At 53.9% G+C, this 18,287-nt stretch overlaps 3 protein-coding genes across 3 annotated transcripts; all 3 read left to right on the top strand.

The window, feature by feature from the left end:
- Positions 1-8,067: 8,067 nt before the first annotated feature.
- Positions 8,068-9,571, top strand: GSK1 (Glycogen synthase kinase 1; the record flags this gene model as incomplete). The annotated part of the gene is made up of 7 exons (XM_049381945.1): positions 8,068-8,113; positions 8,170-8,342; positions 8,391-8,474; positions 8,529-8,883; positions 8,932-9,125; positions 9,180-9,384; positions 9,432-9,571. The coding sequence occupies 7 exons, from the start codon at positions 8,068-8,070 to the stop codon at positions 9,569-9,571; spliced, it is 1,197 nt and encodes a 398-aa protein (XP_049228316.1).
- A 1,091-nt stretch (positions 9,572-10,662) lies between these two features.
- On the top strand, positions 10,663-14,060 carry J4E87_010370 (uncharacterized protein; the record flags this gene model as incomplete). The annotated part of the gene is made up of 6 exons (XM_049381944.1): positions 10,663-11,215; positions 11,390-11,630; positions 11,681-11,948; positions 11,995-12,899; positions 12,948-13,132; positions 13,180-14,060. 6 exons carry the CDS (start codon positions 10,663-10,665, stop codon positions 14,058-14,060), a joined length of 3,033 nt encoding a protein of 1,010 aa, XP_049228315.1.
- A 932-nt stretch (positions 14,061-14,992) lies between these two features.
- J4E87_010369 (uncharacterized protein) lies at positions 14,993-16,940 on the top strand (the record flags this gene model as incomplete). Its single annotated transcript, XM_049381943.1, has 3 exons — positions 14,993-15,923; positions 15,980-16,804; positions 16,921-16,940. 3 exons carry the CDS (start codon positions 14,993-14,995, stop codon positions 16,938-16,940), a joined length of 1,776 nt encoding a protein of 591 aa, XP_049228314.1.
- Between the last annotated feature and the right edge of the window lie 1,347 nt (positions 16,941-18,287).

Raw genomic sequence — 18,287 nt, 5'->3', positions numbered from 1 at the left:
ACAGGGAGATTCTCGTTGCACGTCTTTCCTTTTTACGAGCAGGCTGCGGGGGCCCTGCACACCATACTTATCCTTATATACCTATATACTGTTGCTTGCAACACCAGATCGATGAATACAATTACGTCTTTCCTTTTTGTTCGCACGTTGCATTATTTTTCGATGGTGCCACACCAAACTAGCTGGTACGCCATTCACAATGCTGTCTCGCGGGCGTTCGGAGCACTTTCTTCAGTCCTTCTGACACTATTTCTGAGTACGTTTCTTTGCACTGAGTAGTAATCGTATCATATACCCACTGTTGAGTCACTTCGCTGTGCATGTATCTTTGTGACGCCAGAATTCAAAAGTCATACCGAGACACCTCCAAGCAACGTCATCAATAACTTTTAGACATCGTTGATAACACTCCCAAAGAACATGTAGCAACAGCCCTGACCAAGAAATAATCAATCTAACATCTCCGTGTCTACAAACCTTGTTAATAATCCGAGCAACAACCCTAAGCTATGCCCCAGCGATAGATCCGAACAATAACCGCGGACTCATTAAGCCTTCTTACGACACCAAAGACAGACAGTCAATACTCAAACTTCTCGGAAGAAAACGGTACTTTCAGAAACAAAAATACAATCTCTGGCAAAAGTCTCAAGTACTCCTCTTGCCAGCATCTGAAGTCCGGATATCCACAGGGCTGTACATCGCTCGTATCTCCGCGATCTCGATTGCTGTCTTGACAGCAACGACATAGCTCTGATGCGATCAATGTGCGGAGCCTTCTCAGCTGAAGAGCTCGAAACCGCATAACGCAAGGTGTCTTTAGACACCCAGCACCCAACAAATACATCACAGATGATTTTCCACGAGGCTCAGCAGATTCAATGCAAGTTCATCATCATTGCTAAGACAGTATCTCTATAACCAAGACAGCCATCTACAGCTTACTAGCCTCCCCACTCGTCCTGTTAAGGTACAAAGGATCCCTCGGCTCAATCCCATACTGCCTACACAGCTCTTCACCCTTCTTCTGCTGCGCCTCAATCCTAGCCTTATGCGCAAGACCCCTCTTATTCTCATTCTTACCCAGCTGCAGCAGATGCACCTCATCCGGCCCATCTACAATCCTCATCGTGCGGCCACTCGACCACATCTGCGCAAGCGGAGTATCTTGACTCACACCCGCACCACCGTAGGCCTGCATGGCCCAGTCGATAACCTTGAGGTTGACCTCGGGGACGAGCACCTTGACTTCGGCGATTTCCTTAAGCGCGCCCTTGGCGTTTGTCTCGTCGATCTTGATGGCGGCGTTGAGGACGGAGAGGCGGGCGGCGTCGATTTCGATTCGGGAGCGCGCGACGCGCTCGAGCATGATGCCGTGTTTGTTGAGGAGCTCGCCGAACGGCTTCTTACGCTCGTCGTTGATGCGGGCGAGGAACCATTCTAGTGCCTTCTCGGCGGAGCCGATGCTGCGCATGGCGTGGTGGATACGTCCGGGTCCGAGACGGCCCTGGATGATTTCGAAGCCGCGGCCTTCGCCGAGCACCATGTTGCTGGCGGGGACGCGGACGTTCTCAAAGGTCACGTGGCCGTGGCCGTGGGGTGCGTCGTCGAAACCCATGACTGATAGCATGCGGTGCACGGTTACGCCGGGGGTGGTGTTCGGGACGAGGATGACGGATTGTTGCTTGTACTTGTCGGAGTTGTTGGGGTCGGTCTTTCCGAGGACGATGAAGATCTTGCAGCGAGGGTCACCGATGCCTGATGACCACCATTTCTGAGGGTTGTTAGTATCGTGGTATGTGAGGGAGGGAAGAAGGTTGACTGACCTGGCCGTTCAGAACGTAGTGGTCACCATCCTTCTTAATAGTCATCTCGATGTTGGTAGCATCACTCGACGCAACCTGAGGCTCCGTCATCAAGAACGCAGAGCGAATCTCGCCCTTCAGCAGCGGATCCAGCCACTGCCTCTTCTGCGCCTCGGTACCATACTTGGCAATGACCTCCATGTTGCCAGTATCTGGAGCAGCGCAGTTGACAGCCTCGGAAGCTGTCCGGCTCTTGCCCAGGTACTCAGCCATGAGGCCGTACTCCAGGTTGCTGAAGCCAGCACCCTCTTTGAAGTGTGCCTTGGGCAGGAACATGTTCCATAGTCCAAGCTCTTGTGCCCTCTTCTTCAGGTCCTCGATGATGGACGGATGTGACGAGAAGCGCTCTTGGACGGTCTGGCCGATCTGGCGAACGTATACGGCGTCGGCGGGGATGCACTCTTCTTCAACGAACTTCTCTACCTATGAATATGTTAGCATGTAACCATCCAGAGCTTGCCAAGTCGCCTACAAGGTCGAGCGTCTTCGCCGCCCTCTCGCTGACAAAAGGCCGCGCGATGACGGGAATGCGCTGAGAGGCGGAGATATGGCCATCCTTGCTGTTGCTAAGCAGATCGTAGGCGCGGTCGTACGGTACAGACATGATTGCGTACTGTGGAGAGAGGATGAGGTAGGGAAGGACGGTTCAGTGAGGAAATCCGGGGTAGTTTAACAAAAGATGCGGAGAGACGACTCGTCCGTGGCTACTGCTTCGGTCATTGATGTTGGGAGCTAAGAGTTGCCGAGGTACGCCATGCACCACCTCCGCTTTGGACCTCGTAACTTGGCTGTCTCACACCACGCAAACGTGATGCCAAGGTGTCCGATGGCAAACGTATCTTAGAGAAGGGTATCGTTGGCCGAGGCATTGATGATAGTCATGTCGTTGTAGATGCTGCGGTTGTAGTTGGCGATAGCTGCAATGGACGCGACGCCACCGTTACGCGTGGCGCACAGTCCAACCTCCGCAAGAGGCTATGGAATTGCATGTGTACATCAACGTGGTTATTGGAATTCATACGGGCCATCTCAGCACCCATGTAATTGTCGTTATAGAATTCATTGAATCCAATCAGAGGGGTCTTTAACTCCATGATCATAACACGAGTATGCATCGACTAGTTGACTCATCGTGCTTCAGCAGCTACAAGCCTACTAGTCGAACATTCAGACACAGCTCCGCCCAGCAGCCACATCTCCAATCCATGATTACCAGCAATGACATCGCAGCCAGCCCTCCCCCGCGAGCTCATCGACCAAATCATCACCACCCTCATCACCCTCCATTCCCACGACCCAGCCTACCAATGGACGCACCTGCGCCACATAACCCGCCACCACAAAGCCCACCTCGAGCAACATTTCCTCGCCCACTGGGTCCCCAAACTATCATTCGAAATCCCACATGACTATGGCTCATGCCCACTCGTGAAATTCACAGCCCCTACACCACCTCGCACCCTCCAGAAAGGTGACCCAAGGAACAACAGCGCAGACATCGTGGTATTTACTGAACGTACCGGTCTCCGTCTCACCAACATGCCCAACCGCTGGCACGAACACGCCACAGGAAACATCAAAAGACATCCGTGGGAGCAATTCGATTCCAACATCATCGTGCACTTCGGCAACGGCACGTTGAACAAAGGCTACTCAAAAGGCGGTATAAGGAGCGATGTCATCATCCCCAATCTATCCATCAACACCGATGCCTCGCCGTGGGAATTTTCTTTCGCCTGGAAAGAACTCTTCACCAGGCTCTTTACCGAGGAAATGGTGATGCGGACATTCCGGGACGGGCTTCTTGGATGGTTTGTACCTACTTTGGGAGGGGATGTAGAGCCGAGGGTGGAGATGGCAGCTATATACCATTACTTGCGTAAACACTTTCACTGGCAGCGGAGGGGTGTGTTGGCGGCTTATCGGAAGTATAAGTATCCTCTCTTGTGGGATGAAGAATACTGTCGACGTCGTTATCGCGAACAACATACTGAGGGTCGCTGCTACAAAGCGTATTCCTCCAAACGTCCCTTTGACTTTTCACGGTTCATTCATCAAGGCGGGGAGAACCTTGGTTTGGCTCTTTCCAGCGAGTTCCATATGCTTGAAGACGAGGAGAGCATGGTGTTTCAAATCCCTGGTTGGGAGACGTGGGACGTAGGGGATGTAGGACGCATGCGTGTTTATGAAGAGATGATTGAGGAACGGCAGACGGATATATGGTTTGGATACCGTGATGCTCAGTTGGAGGACTATTGGGAGTTGTATTATAAGAGCCTACTGCAGGTTATGGAGGGAAGAAGGACTGTCAGTGATGAGGTGCTTGAGGGGCGTTTGAGAGCCGAGAAGCTGGATCCAGACACGTTCTGGCTTTCAAAACCAGCCAATGAATGGTTTCCATACCGGTAGTGAAGGAGTTCCGGAGTTCTTTGCAGTTCTTCATATGCTTTGTTATCTATGTCACGATGTACTTTGATCGAGGTTTGAGTGAATGCTGACATTCTCTCGAAAATCCTCAGAAGATCACGGCTTGAAGTGTAACCTGACCCAACGAATTTTGATAGTCAGCAGTGACTAGTCATTGGGTTGGAAGATACGTGAGCGACTCTATTATGATTCTACAACGCAGTTTTGAGACGTAGCTGAAGTCGGGTATACGTTGTATAAATCTCATAGCAACGTAGTAGTGAAATGTGAAGGGTGCTACCTCGTACAGCTTGTGATGAGGATAGACCTGTAACGGTGACATAAACCGCAAGGCTATAACGTCGCTCGATCCTCGTTGCTGGGCTTCAATTCCGGAAGGGTTGCTTGTCGCAGACCGGATCAAACGGGTATGTTGTAGGAAACGAGTAAAACGTATTGTGTAACTGTTCTTAGTGCCAAGACACCAGACCGTGGGTCAATTGATGCAATAGCAGTGCCAGTAGCCTGGTAAAATATTGTTAAAATTTGGAAGATGAGGGTTACACTTTTGTCGGTGAGCGCGGATGTGTACCCGCGGAATGCTTCCTACAACGACCAAAAGGTGTCTGAGAAGGTCGTCTCGCCTGCTTGTGGCGTACACAGACACCAGACAGAGCCAATAATAGTATTGGGCGTACAAGTTGACTGACAGAATGGTATCATCCGCCCGGGCAGCTGCGTGTCGCTATTCTGGTGCAGAACCGGATGAATGCATGAGATGTGTGCGCTCAACCGTGACAATGTAACCACGATGTTGAGTGGGCTGCTACGGATCCGACATGACAGCTGCAGACGAGCGTGGCGAGGTCTCCGGCCGATGTCGGTAGCCGAATACAGCTCGTGGTACAACCATCGTGCATACTTCATTGTCTTCATTTAAAATAGATGCTCATCCTGTACCGCATGGTTGCGCGCTATCAGCGATGAAAATCTCCGAATATTCAACCATATAGGTGGACCGGCATAGTCCGATCGTCGGGTATGACAAGTCGGCCGGGTACTCCGTAAGGCTGAAGTCCATATGCGTGCTCTACTTGAAGTGGATTGGGGGTACATATCGTGGTCGCGCAGATCGTATCGCATCCAAGTTCGACAGGCTGATAAAGTCCAGATGTCTAGGCCTGCGTGTTCTTGTTCGTCGCTTTACATATAGACTCCCGCCACCAGATCTGAGACAGAGCGGGAGGCTTCGTCACACAGTGTCGCTGTGGAGCGATGTGGTGCTTCACGGGCTTGATCTACGATTCCTCGGGACCCGTAGTCTATTTTCATGTTAGGAACGGTTCGTGTCGTAGTGAGCTTGAGCAAACGTCAAGTGACGGATTCAGAGAGAGTGTGCTTGCGCCCAGCTCGGGCTCGAAGAGAACCCAGACTGTTGGTGAGTGGAACGGGTGAGGATGGGTAGTAATGACGGCAATAGTGGGGCTCATCACACTGGTTTTGGCCATTCTCACGGTCGAGCGGTCGTCTGCAGCGGCTGGGAATATCGCCGTCAAGAGCCCTCAAGTCACATGATCAAAGCCAATAGGGTGGGTCGGATTTCCGAACGGCATGCTCACTGCATGTTGACGTATGAGCGGCAGTCGGGCATCGATAGTGTAGCTCGACTAGCCTACCCACACAGCAAGCGCCAAATGCAAAATCTGTAGGAATTGTTTCAGCCCGATCTATCTCAGTAGCCTGCAGATGGACTTGTACGTGATGTCCATCGTCGTTCGAGGCATGGCTGTTGGCGGCGCCTGGAACATGTTGCGCGCGCGATTTGCACGTGCCTTGCAGCACCAAGTGCGGGAAAGGCGAAGAGGGGAACACAAGCGTCATGAATAGTTTGCAACGATGTCGGTTGCTGCAAGTGCGGCCGATTCGGGTTTAAAGGTGCGCGTGTGTAACCCGCACCGAGCAGTGGTTCACACCGGCCAGTGGGCCCTGGACATCCGAGAGCAGCGGTGTCGTTGACTTGATGCGCATCCGCTTGGTGCAGCTGGCTGCCGGTCAAGATGGAAGCGTGCACAAACGGTGGAGTGGCATTTCACGAGACCAGAAGGGCATAGTGAGTCGCTGGGCTGGGCGGCTGTGAAAGGATATGCACCACAATAACACGCCACGCCTCTGGGTCGCCCGGGCATTCGGCTGTAGACGAAGAGGGGGGCGCCAGGACCAGGGCGCGAGAGAACATCAGCTGCCCTCCAAGTGGAGCTGCAGGCCACGAGGGCGTGGCCGGGGCCTCGAGCAGAATGACGATGCAGCAGGACGAGGCGACAGGGCGGCGTGCAGGGGGACTTGGTTTTGCAGCAGGCCGCAAGGGTGCGGTCAGAGTTTGGAAAAAGCCATATTGTTGAGTCGGATATCAGCTTCTTCAACGCCAGTCGGAAGACTTTTCTGCGGCTACCGACCCCTGTACTCTCGCGAGTGTCCTGGTACGTCGTCGACACGAAAGTGCGGCGGCGGCGGCTTTGATTGACGGGCGGTGGTGCAAACAAAGACAAGGTTGTGGTTGCTCGAACAGCGCGGTGCATGAAATTGCTGCCGCGGGCGCTCAGGCGTCCGCAGCATGGAATTGGCTGACGGAGTCGAGCATTCGCACAGTGTTGAGCGACGCTCGCTAAAGGCAGAGGCGTCGTGGGCCCTGGAGAGGAAAGAGGGTCTTGCTCAGGCCATGGTAACGGCGGCGATGGCCTGGTAACGGCGGCGATGGCCTGGTAACGGCGGCGATGGCCTGGTAACGTCTCAATGGGAACGGTCGTCGCATGTCAAACGCAGCATAGCAGCTACTCACTGCCTGCTAGAGCCGCGCAGCCTATCGCCGGGCAGGTATTCACAGCTCGTACGGCCAGGTTAGTATAAGCACAGCAAGGCCCGGCCATGATTGGAGTGCGTCTCAGCCACGCGCCAGCGAGCAAGTGGGTGCAGCTCATTTCAGGCGGCATGACGGCGTGCTGGGAAGAAATCTGATGCCTCACGTGCAGGCCGGCGTCCGCAGCTGCAGACGCAATGGTCATGTTGAATGTTGGCGATGTCGTATGTGAGGCCGCTGGCGACGGCTGGCAGAGCACACTCACTGTCGTGTGCTGACGTCTGTTTCAAGCAGGCGCGCTCGCATGCTCCTGCCGCCGCCAGAGCAGCCCTGTGTATGTGTATTACTATAAGGCTCCACGAGAAGCTATCATCTGCATCCTATCCCATCCCCCCGTTTCCTGCAGGTCCGTGATTCCTGCACCGGGCGATTACTGTACGCTGCTCCCTCGAGCAGCTTAGACGCCGCTGGGCTGGTCTGCGCTGACAAGTAGGTGAATTGCAGGCCTTCTGATCACGTTGGCACCCAATTTCGCACTAGCAGTGCCCCGCCCTTAATCCCCAGCACTGCCGTCACTCAACCCCATCGTCGCCTTTCCTCGCACCTTCACAAGCTCTCCATCTCCGCCCTCAATTCTCCTTCACCCCCTTCCCACGCCCTGCTGTGACTGCCGCCCGAGCATCGTTGCTGAGGGGTCGACCTGCGCCTTCCTTGTTCCTTAGCTCCGTCAGCCACAACAAGCGTCACCTGGTACTGCACAGACGGCACGCGGGACCACGCCCTCTTGACACTCGACCTCGCGCCTACAACCCTATCTGCTCCGCCTCAGCCCGCCCGACACCACTCCTCGCCCACACTCAACTCCCCTGCCGCCCGCCCTCCAGTTCCCCAGCAATCCGCGCAGCGCTGCCGGACCCCCTCCCACACGCATAACACCAAACAATGAGCCAGAACCGGCCATCGGCCTTCTCATCGCTAAGAATGGGTGGTAAGTGCCCCCCGTGATCCCGCCGCGTAATTGGCCTCATGCTCACCCGCCCGCAGAAGTTATCCGCGAAAAGGTCCAGGACGGCCTGACCGGCGACTACAAGGACCTCGCATACACGCAGTGCAAGATTGTCGGCAACGGCTCTTTCGGCGTCGTCTTCCAGACCAAACTGTCGCCTAGTGGTGAAGATGCGGCCATCAAGCGTGTCCTGCAAGACAAGCGCTTCAAGGTGCGTCTGCGCGCCATCATGACATGCAGCCCCAGCTGACCCCCGCAGAACCGCGAACTCCAGATTATGCGCATTGTCCGACATCCCAACATTGTCGAGCTCAAGGCCTTCTTCTACAACAACGGCGAGCGGGTACGTGTCTGCAAGCAAGCGCGTGCGTGCATTTCGTGTAGCTAACCGTTTCAGCCACAGAAAGACGAGGTGTACCTGAATCTCGTGCTTGAGTTCGTTCCCGAGACCGTGTACCGTGCTTCGCGCTACTTCAACAAGATGAAGTCGGTTATGCCCATCCTCGAAGTCAAGCTGTACATCTACCAGCTTTTCCGCTCGCTCGCCTACATTCACTCGCAGGGTATCTGCCACAGGGACATCAAGCCCCAGAACCTCCTGCTAGACCCCTCAACCGGTGTTCTGAAGCTGTGCGATTTCGGAAGCGCCAAGATCTTGGTCGAGAACGAGCCCAACGTTTCGTACATCTGCTCCAGGTACTACCGTGCGCCTGAGCTGATTTTCGGAGCGACAAACTACACTACCAAGATCGGTATGTGTTGTGCTGTAATGAGCGGGAGCCCGTGCTAATATTGTGCAGATGTCTGGTCTACGGGTTGCGTCATGGCGGAGCTCATGCTTGGACAGCCATTGTTCCCGGGAGAGTCAGGTATCGACCAGCTGGTGGAGATCATCAAGGTTCTAGGAACGCCCACCCGCGACCAGATCCGCACCATGAACCCGAACTACATGGAGCACAAGTTCCCCCAGATTAAGCCTCACCCGTTCAGTAAGGTATGTTTAGCGATGCGTCCCGGTAGCCGCGTGATTTTTACTTACATGGACTAGGTGTTCCGGAAGGCTGATCCCAACGCGATCGATTTGATCTCCAAACTCCTCGAGTACACGCCAACTCAGCGTCTTTCGGCCATCGATGCCATGGTACACCCCTTCTTTGACGAGCTGAGGGACCCGAACACGCGTCTCCCAGACTCGCGTCACCCCAACGGAGCCACTCGTGATATGCCTGAGCTGTACAACTTCACTCACCACGGTAAGTTTGTTTCGAGCCCTACGAGATGCAAAGTCTAATGTTTCCAGAATTGTCCATCGCTCCTCACCTCAACAACCAGCTGGTACCGCAGCACATCCGCGCGACACTAGCCGCCCGTGGCCTCGACTTCGAATCGCCGAACTTCAAGCCATTAACGCGGGATCAGATGATAGCCAGGCTGGATTAAGCCCTCTGCTATCACACGACACGATACCATTCATTCATGCGGCGGCTTCTGATCCTCTCTGGACCGGAGCACAAAGCTTTTCCGTCCGGAGAGATGCAAAATGGAGTCTCAATTGGGCGTCGGTTTTATCAGGTGTATACTACGAGGAGCACACCCTTTCCTGCTTTATATGAGCGCGTCTGAAATGATACCGACATTCACCTTTACAAAGAATGACCTGGCTTGCTTTTCTTTGGGGACTGTTGGCATCCCCGTTTACGCGAAATGATCAATGGACCGGCACGGCAAATGATGTTCCTTCGATCCCCTTTGAGATGACGAATGGGTGCAGCAGGTTGCAACTATGAAGGAAATGAGGAACGGGCAAAATTCGGGATGTATTGAGTATGGGATACGAAGGAAGGGTCTCGCTCATCCGATTCCGATGCTTCAACAATGGTTACTATGCGTCACCTGGGTTGCATGCGGGAGTTTTCTTTCTGTTAAGATGAGTTCGGCGGGCTGCGCATCGGGCGATGAGGCTTTTATGAACTTGGGAATGCTATCCCTAGGATGGGATCATACGGGCTGGTCAATGGATGGCTAGCTCCGGACAAGTACTAGAGCGAGGCACTGCGCATTTGCAGCGGAACGAATGTCCAATGGACAATGACTATCCTGCTATTCGCCCACCTCTCAGCATACTTTCTATAACGGAGATTCCTTTCACAGTTTACAGTTTCTCGGTCTTGTGAGATGTGAAATATTTTGTGAGATTTTCCAGGTTCTTTTCAGAGTTCGTAACATCCAGACTTCGGCCAGTGCATTGAAACCTTCGTTTGAGACGTCGGGATGATCGATCTGGATCCGTATCAATCACCATTTGCCTTCACCGGGAGATAATCGTAGGGTTTTCAGGTGAACATGGCCTACCTTCACTGACAAACTCACCTTGCTAGCTTCAGTATGCGTGCTGGTTCTGTATATAGAGTCTTCATCTTGTCGTTTACGTCTGTCTCTTTTACAGTCCCATCTTTGATCCAAGAGGTAGTCAGGTGCAAACCAACAGTTAACAACATCACGGTCAAAGCAGCAATATCAATAACCTAGACATGGATTGCACATTCATGTCGGCAGATCGCATGGCCCTACTAAAGTTGACTGATGAGGAAGCGCAGCAATACCTCGTTCGGGATAATTCACCACTCAATGATTTGGCAATGGACGTTGACGTCGAGAGTGCATGGACCGAGCGCCAAGATACGCCTGGAACGGGAGCAAATGCCGCTAACCCTTTCGATGCGCAAGCTCCAGTGCGACTTCCGCGCCAACTCGACGATTCACTATCGCGAACCATCCGCCAACATCGCACCCGAACCGCCCCATTCCACAACCGTGTGTATAATCATCGACACGGCGACTTTTACCCCCCGCGTCAGCCCGTATATTACGATCACGACGACCTCGGCGCCAACTCTACACGAATCCCGTCGCAACTGAGGGAAGATTCTCCGGAGACGTTAGAAGAGAAGGCACGCGCAGTCTTGGTCGCAACCATGGCGGACGCAGACGTCAGAGAAGAACGCGACGATAGGCGCGAGGACCGACGTGATGACAGGCGCGATCGCGGAAACTATCGAGGAAACAACAAGCGCCGCCGTGATGGTGAGTCTGCACATGTCCTATTACAACCGATTGCGTAAGCTGCATGGGTGGGCTGGATAGCTTCTTTGATTCGGTGGCTGTGATGGGCATCAAATCGAGGCCGAGAATATCCTCCCTACCCCATGGACAGGCTTGTGCATCTAGCATTTCCACTGTACTAACAGCGTCGCGCAGATGACGATAACCATTACCGCGGTGATGACCGTCGCGGACCCCAGCGCCGCCGTAACGATGATGGAGGCCCACGTCGCCGATACGAAGAGCCGCCGTTCCCCAAGCTGCGCCGACTGCTTTTGAACATTGCCAGCTCCACCAAGCTCCCACAGGACGAGGCTATCGAGATCGCGAAATACTTTGGAGAACACTTTGACGATGAGCGTCTCCGCTCCGACTTCTTCGATGTCTTGGTACAGCTGTAAGCAGAGACAATCCCCCCATCAATTCAACTTTCACTAACTGTCTTAGGATCATCGAGCAGCCCTTCAAGATCCCGTTCGTCGCAGCCGTCGCCTACTACGCCAACGATGTCAAGCCACAAATCACCATCGAGGCCATGAAGCGCGTCGGAGACCGGGCACAGGAGGCGCTGAATGCGGGCGAGTGGAAAGAGTTCAAGTTGCTTCTGAGGTTCTTCGCGTGCCTGCAGTCGCTCTATGAGGATGATGGCGTCTTCACCTTCCTGGGACAACTCTTCGATACAGTCGTTGACCTTCAGAGTGCAAACGAGAACGATGTGAGATCTTCAGGCAGTGATGTAGGATATTTACTAACAGTGCTAGGTTGTCGGTATAGAACTCGTCAAGATCATCCTTCTTACCATTCCCTACGCCATCGTCGCTGGGGGAGAGCGTTTCCACGAACAAGCGCAACAACTGTTGAAGAACACCGGTATCGTGGCAAGCAATGCGGTTCCAATTGAAAGCCTTATCCACTCCTACGTCGGCGATTTCGAGTCGAAGCCGGTAGACCACCACAGCGTCATTGGCCTTCTTCAAGCACAATTGTCAGCTGAAGCCGAGTCTGGTTTCGAGCTGAGATGCCTTCCACGCATCGACCTCGAGGCTTTGCGTAGGGCGGATGCCAAGGAAGAAGACGCCCTGCCCACGGCTCCTCAGACTCACGCCTTCCCGACTTTCACCATCCCGTCACCAGTCAACCCTGGCCCACGACCAGTCTTCCCGGAGGCGTACTTCTCCCTGTTCGCTGATCAGGAAGTTGACACCGTCCCCAAGACCACCGACATTGCTTCATCCCTTGTCCGGGATGCCATTGTCGACACCATCAACCAGCTCGACTTCAACCGTGAAATGGTGGCCAAGTTCCTTGTCGATGTTGATTGCTACTGGTCCGTCGACATCTTCGCTAAGCGCGGTTCACCTTTCGACAAGTTCCGTGAGCTGGTTGGCGACAAGATTCAGTACAAGTCAGAAGATATGATCATCGATGCCATCTTCTCGCAACTGTTCAAGCTGCCTAGCGCGGAACACAAGCTCGTCTACTACCATGCGCTCATCACACAGTGCTGCAAGGTCGCGCCTGCTGCTATTGCCCCGTCTCTCGGACGTGCCATCCGTACCATCTACAAGAACCTGCCCATGATGGATCTCGAGCTAGGCTACCGATTCCTCGACTGGTTCTCCCACCATCTCAGCAACTTCGAGTTCCGATGGAGGTGGACTGAGTGGTATGTTCATCTCTCTTTGCTTGTGGATCCGCGCTAACGTAACTTCAGGCTTGAGGATCTCGAGCTGTCTAACCTGCACCCGAAGAAGGCTTTCATTCTTGCGACTTTGGACAAGGAGATAAGGTTGTCCTTTGCCAAGCGCATCCGATCAACGCTGCCGGAGCCGATGCACACCATGATTCCTGAGCGTCTAGATGCAGACAACAGCCCTGACTTCAAATACGACAACCAACGTATGTATACTCCGCATGTAAAATCCATCCCGCTAACAATACCCCAGAAACCCCCTACGCTGCTGAAGGTCAGATGCTCCTGAGCCAACTCAGAAAGAAGGCTACCGCCGAAGAGATCCAAGTCACTATCGACAGCATTCACGAGAAGGCTCTTGAACAGGGCATTACCGAAGTCCTCGTCCCTTCGACTGACGCCTTCGTCACCGCCATCTGCCGACTGGGAGCGAAATCATTGTCCCACGTTCTGTCTTGCATTGAACGCGGCAAGGACAGGCTACTGGAGCTCTCGCAGAACGAGGTCGCACGTCGCCAGATCGTTGCAAGCGTCGTCGAGTACTGGAAAGACCAGCCTGGTGTTGCGGTCCGCATCATCGATATTCTGCTCAACTATACTATTCTTGCGCCGATGACTGTCGTTCAGTGGGTTTTCGGTAGCCACATGGGAGCTGGTGAAGCTCTGACCGAGAGCTGGGTCTTTGAGATGGTTAGCAACACAGTCGCCAAGGTTACCAACCGCAACCGTCAGATCGCGTCTGCCCGCCTCCAGAAGGGCCTTCCTCAAGAACAGATCGAGATGGTTGAAGCCACCCTCGCCAAGGACCGTGACAACGCTCGCGAGCTGTTCAAGTACATTGAAGACTCGATGCGTGGTGTCGCAGAGGGTTCCGCTGACACTCTGATTGAGAAGTCCTCCAATGGCTCGCTCACCGAAGAGGAAGTCGAGCTCATCAAGGCGTGGGGTAAGCGCTGGCAGACTGTCTTCATCCGCAAGGCGCAGGTCGAAGAGTCTGTCGTCGGCGAAGAGGCGGTCGAAGCTCGTATCAGACTTCTTGCCGCTGAGCCTGACGAGGTCGCTGAGAGCATGGAGCAGGATGCCGATGGCGTTGCAGAGGCCACCAACGGAGAGGCGCAGATGTCTCTTGCTTGAAGCATACCAGACTGAAGGACACGATATCGGATTCTAAAAAAGCATAAGGATAGCGTTTGCATTCATCGGTGGCGTATCAGGCCAAGTGTCAATGGGTATCAATTCGCACCTCGGCTGGCGAGATGGTATCTGCACGAGGGTTCTTAATTCCAGATGGACATCTAGTTCGTGTGATATTGTACATTATATCTCAAAATGAGTATTTTCATGAAAATTCCATGATACTTTTGTGTTGCGGTTTCGAGGTCGTTCTATGACGAGTGTTGGTGATTACAGTTTGACCAGTGTAGGGAGCAGAGGCGCTTTTTGCTTATCGCGCTGCAGAAGCGCGAGAAGAAGGGTTGTCGCATGTTTGCCTCGTGGTGTCAGGGGTGAAAGTACTGCAGCTGATAGGAGCGTTCAAATAAGAACACCTCTACTTCCCAAGTATGTTGATGAGATCCATCCCCGTGATATTCGTGCGTCGTCCGGAGTCGACGGATCCACCATGCACGGTGACGGCTAGCGCAGGCCAGCGTCAGTGAACCCTGCAAAATGTCGCGCGGCATACGGCACCAGCTCCAAGCCGACCACCCAAGCAAGCAAGCCCAACTTTGCAGCCACGGACGGGCCGCGACTCTGTAGCACCGCCGAAACTTCTGGGCAAAAACAACATGTTGTCACCGCCCTGTATCCTTGGTCGCATATAATTATTGTTGCTCCATTTCTTGTGCCTTCGTTGTACTACTGCCTTCGTTGGACGCCCTTCGTTGTACATAGCTTCTTTGTCGCAATCTACGATACGAAACGAATAGAACCGAGGGAACGGAGAAGAAGCACCCCCCGACGAACGAGCTTCCACGAGGACGAGCGGCGATACGTGACGACGCGCAGACGCAGCTATCGCTTAGACGACGAGCTCCCTCGAGAATTCCTATCCCACGGCGATAACGATGCATATACCACCCAGCCACCCCGTCGCTGCAGGCCCAGCGACAGCACTACAAAGCTTAATACCCACATCCACGTCCGTACCCTACGCCGCGCTATCATGGATATCGAAAGACGCCCACGGAGGCGGAGGAGGCGGCGGCGGATACACAGAGAACTGGAGCAGTCTAATCGGCATCATCACCGCCATAATAGGCAACGTGCTCATCTCGTTCGCACTAAACATGCAGCGATACGCGCACATACGGCTAGACCGCGAATTCCACGAGAAAGAACGGCAGAGGAAGAGGCGGAAGGCGGGCATGGACGATGCGGGGAGATTGGCAGAGGAGGTGCAGAAGATGGGGTTGAGTCATAGGAGGAGTGAGGGCATGGTTGAGCAGCGGAGACGGAGAAGTAATGGCGAGGAAGACGATATCTTCGAGGCGTCCGAGAACGATCCGTTGATACCACGGGATACGAGACCGGCTGTGGGAAGAGAAGACAGTGCTGAGTCGGCCAAGCAGGAGGTGTTCAAGCAGACGTCGTATCTCAAATCGCCGTATTGGTGGTTCGGCATCATCCTCATGACAATCGGCGAGGCGGGGAATTTCCTCGCATATGGATTCGCGCCTGCGTCTATCGTTTCGCCCCTTGGTGTCGTTGCGCTTATCTCGAATTGTATCATCGCGCCGTTTATGCTCAAGGAGCCTTTTCGCAAGAGAGACGCCCTGGGTGTTGTTATTGCTGTTGGGGGCGCGGTTACTGTTGTGCTTTCGGCGAATGACAATAATCCCAAGTTGGGCCCGGGAGAGATCTGGGATTTGATCAGAAGGTGGGAATTTGAGACGTATCTAGGGATTACGGTGGGGGTTATTGCGTGCTTGATGGTGGCGAGTAATCGGTATGGGGAGAAGAATATCTTGATTGATTTGGGACTTGTGGGGTTGTTTGGTATGTATCAGACATTGGCATGATCTTGCCTGAAGATGAATACTAACGATTTCTAGGCGGATACACAGCGTTGTCTACCAAAGGCGTTGCTTCGCTACTTTCATACACGCTTTGGCGCGCCATCACCTTCCCCGTTTTCTATCTCCTGGTAGCCATCCTCGTCGGCACAGCAGTAATGCAGATCAAATACGTCAACCGAGCTCTCCAGCGCTTCGACGCGACGCAGGTCATCCCCGTCCAGTTCGTCCTCTTCACACTTGCCGTCATCGGCGGATCTGCAGTCCTCTACCGCGACTTCGAACGAACCTCAGGAGAAGACGCTGGGAAATTCGTCGGCGGATGCGCCTTGACTTTCTTCGGCGTCTGGCTCATCACCAGCGGCCGTCCATCAAACCATGAGGACTCAGATTCCGACCACGACCCAGAGCCCGAAGACGCCATCCACCTCGCCGGCGAAACCTACACAGACGCCATCAACGAGCCCAGCGAAGAGGTCGCTGGAAGTACACGCCGTTCCTCAACCACACGGGCACTCTCCCCACCCGCATCCGTCCAACGCCGCTACCACGACGAAACCGAAGAAGACACACGCCCCTCAACCCCAAACATAACATTCACCCCCACCGACCCCTCCACCCCACCAAACCCCACCCGCCCCGCCACCGCCGACATAATCTCCTCCCTCGTCGCAAACCCCTGGTCCCACCCCAACGAACCCACCCACCGCACCCCACCCCTAAACCGGCACACATCCACCCCCGTCCTCCCCTCTGAAGCCGCACCCGCACCCTTAGTCTCAGTCTCCGACACCCATCTCCCCCCACCTAGCACGCCTACGCGGGGCAAATCGTCGAATGAAGTCCCCACGACGCCGGGATCGGGTATGGGGCTCAGGAGATTGAGAACCAGTGATAGGGTTCAAAGTGCGAGGAATAGTATTGCGGGGGGTCCGTTACTGGCGAGTCCGCTGAGTACGAGTCTGAGTACTATGGTTCAGGATTTGAAACGGGGGGGTAGTGTTAGGAGGAAGGAGAGTTTGCTTGCGTTGGCTGCGAGGGATAGAGATAGAGATGGATTGGGACAGGGGGAAGATGGTATGATGGGTGGAGGTGGAGGTGGAGATGCGGGTCTAGTTGTTGGTGAGCCGTTGAGTAGAAGACGGACGAGGGATAGTGCGAATGGTGAGGATGGTGCTGGTGGTGGTAATGCTGGACAGAGGACGCCGGGTGGTGGGAGGAGGGTTGGCAGAGGGAGGAGTTTGAGTGCGCTTAGTACGCTGAGTGGGCTTTGGAGGGGGATTAGGGGACAGGGGAGTCGGGAGGATTTGAGGGCTGAGGAGGGGAGGAGAGATGGTGAGGTGGATGGGGGAAGGGAGAGGTGATGATGGGAGGGAGGGCTACTAGTAGTGATAATGGATTACGTTTTGACGTCAGTATGAATATCTTCTTGCCATTTTTCCTGGTGAACAAGGTCTGAGAGGTTGAGCTGAACGAGCTGATGAGCTGAAGACTTTATTAGTGGTGTTGGTGGTGGTATACGGATGGATATCGAATGGGCAACCTTGGACGACACACGACACTTAAGCATGCACTGCGATCTCTAGCGCGAATAGGAAGTTGAGTAGACATAAAATGTGTAGGAAGAAGACAAAGGCATAATTTGTCGACGCAAAGCATACATGTGCACTGCAATCCTTAGCTTGGACGAGAGGGTATGTGACTAGGATGTATGCACGGGAGGATATGAGTCCACTCCACGGCTAGCAGTAGCGACGAGCTGCTGCAAGCCAAAGTTGCACTGCAATCTCTAGCGCGGACGAGCTGATGTATGACTATCATTGGCTGTGCGCACGAGGACATGTAGGTATGTGGCCAGTAGTAAGAGTCCTCCTGAAGTTTGTTCACCGGAAAACTTCATTGCCAAGATGCTCATCAACGAGCGCTTTGCACTGCAATCTCTAGCGCCCAAGAGCGGTTTACACAAGGCTGATCTTGTACGTGGTTGGATACCGCGCTTTCGCGGTCAGCCTGGCCTCAGCTTAAACTGCACTGCAATTCCTAGCGCGGACGAGCAGTCTTACGGATTCCACGCTAGGCTGAATGGATGAGGGACAGCAGGGGTACGACCAATAGCAGATGCTTCATCATCGACAGAATGGGGACATGTCTTCGATAATTACGTCGTCTGCACTGCAATCTCTAGCGCTGAAGAGCAGCTGAAGGGCGAGGCTGAAAGGATAAGGCTGAAGGTTTGACAGCCGCACTGCATTTGTCACCGTTGGCAAACTGTCCTTGAGAACATTATAGGATATGTTGTAGCGTTGTAAAAGTTAATGTGTCCAATGATTCTCTATGAACAGTGTAG

This window comes from Alternaria ethzedia (genome assembly GCF_023757985.1).
Source record: "Alternaria ethzedia strain BMP 0044 chromosome Unknown scaffold_47, whole genome shotgun sequence".
NCBI lineage: Eukaryota > Fungi > Ascomycota > Dothideomycetes > Pleosporales > Pleosporaceae > Alternaria > Alternaria ethzedia.
The sequence above is the reverse complement of the archived record's forward strand: the minus strand, read 5'-3'. Positions and strand labels throughout refer to the sequence as shown.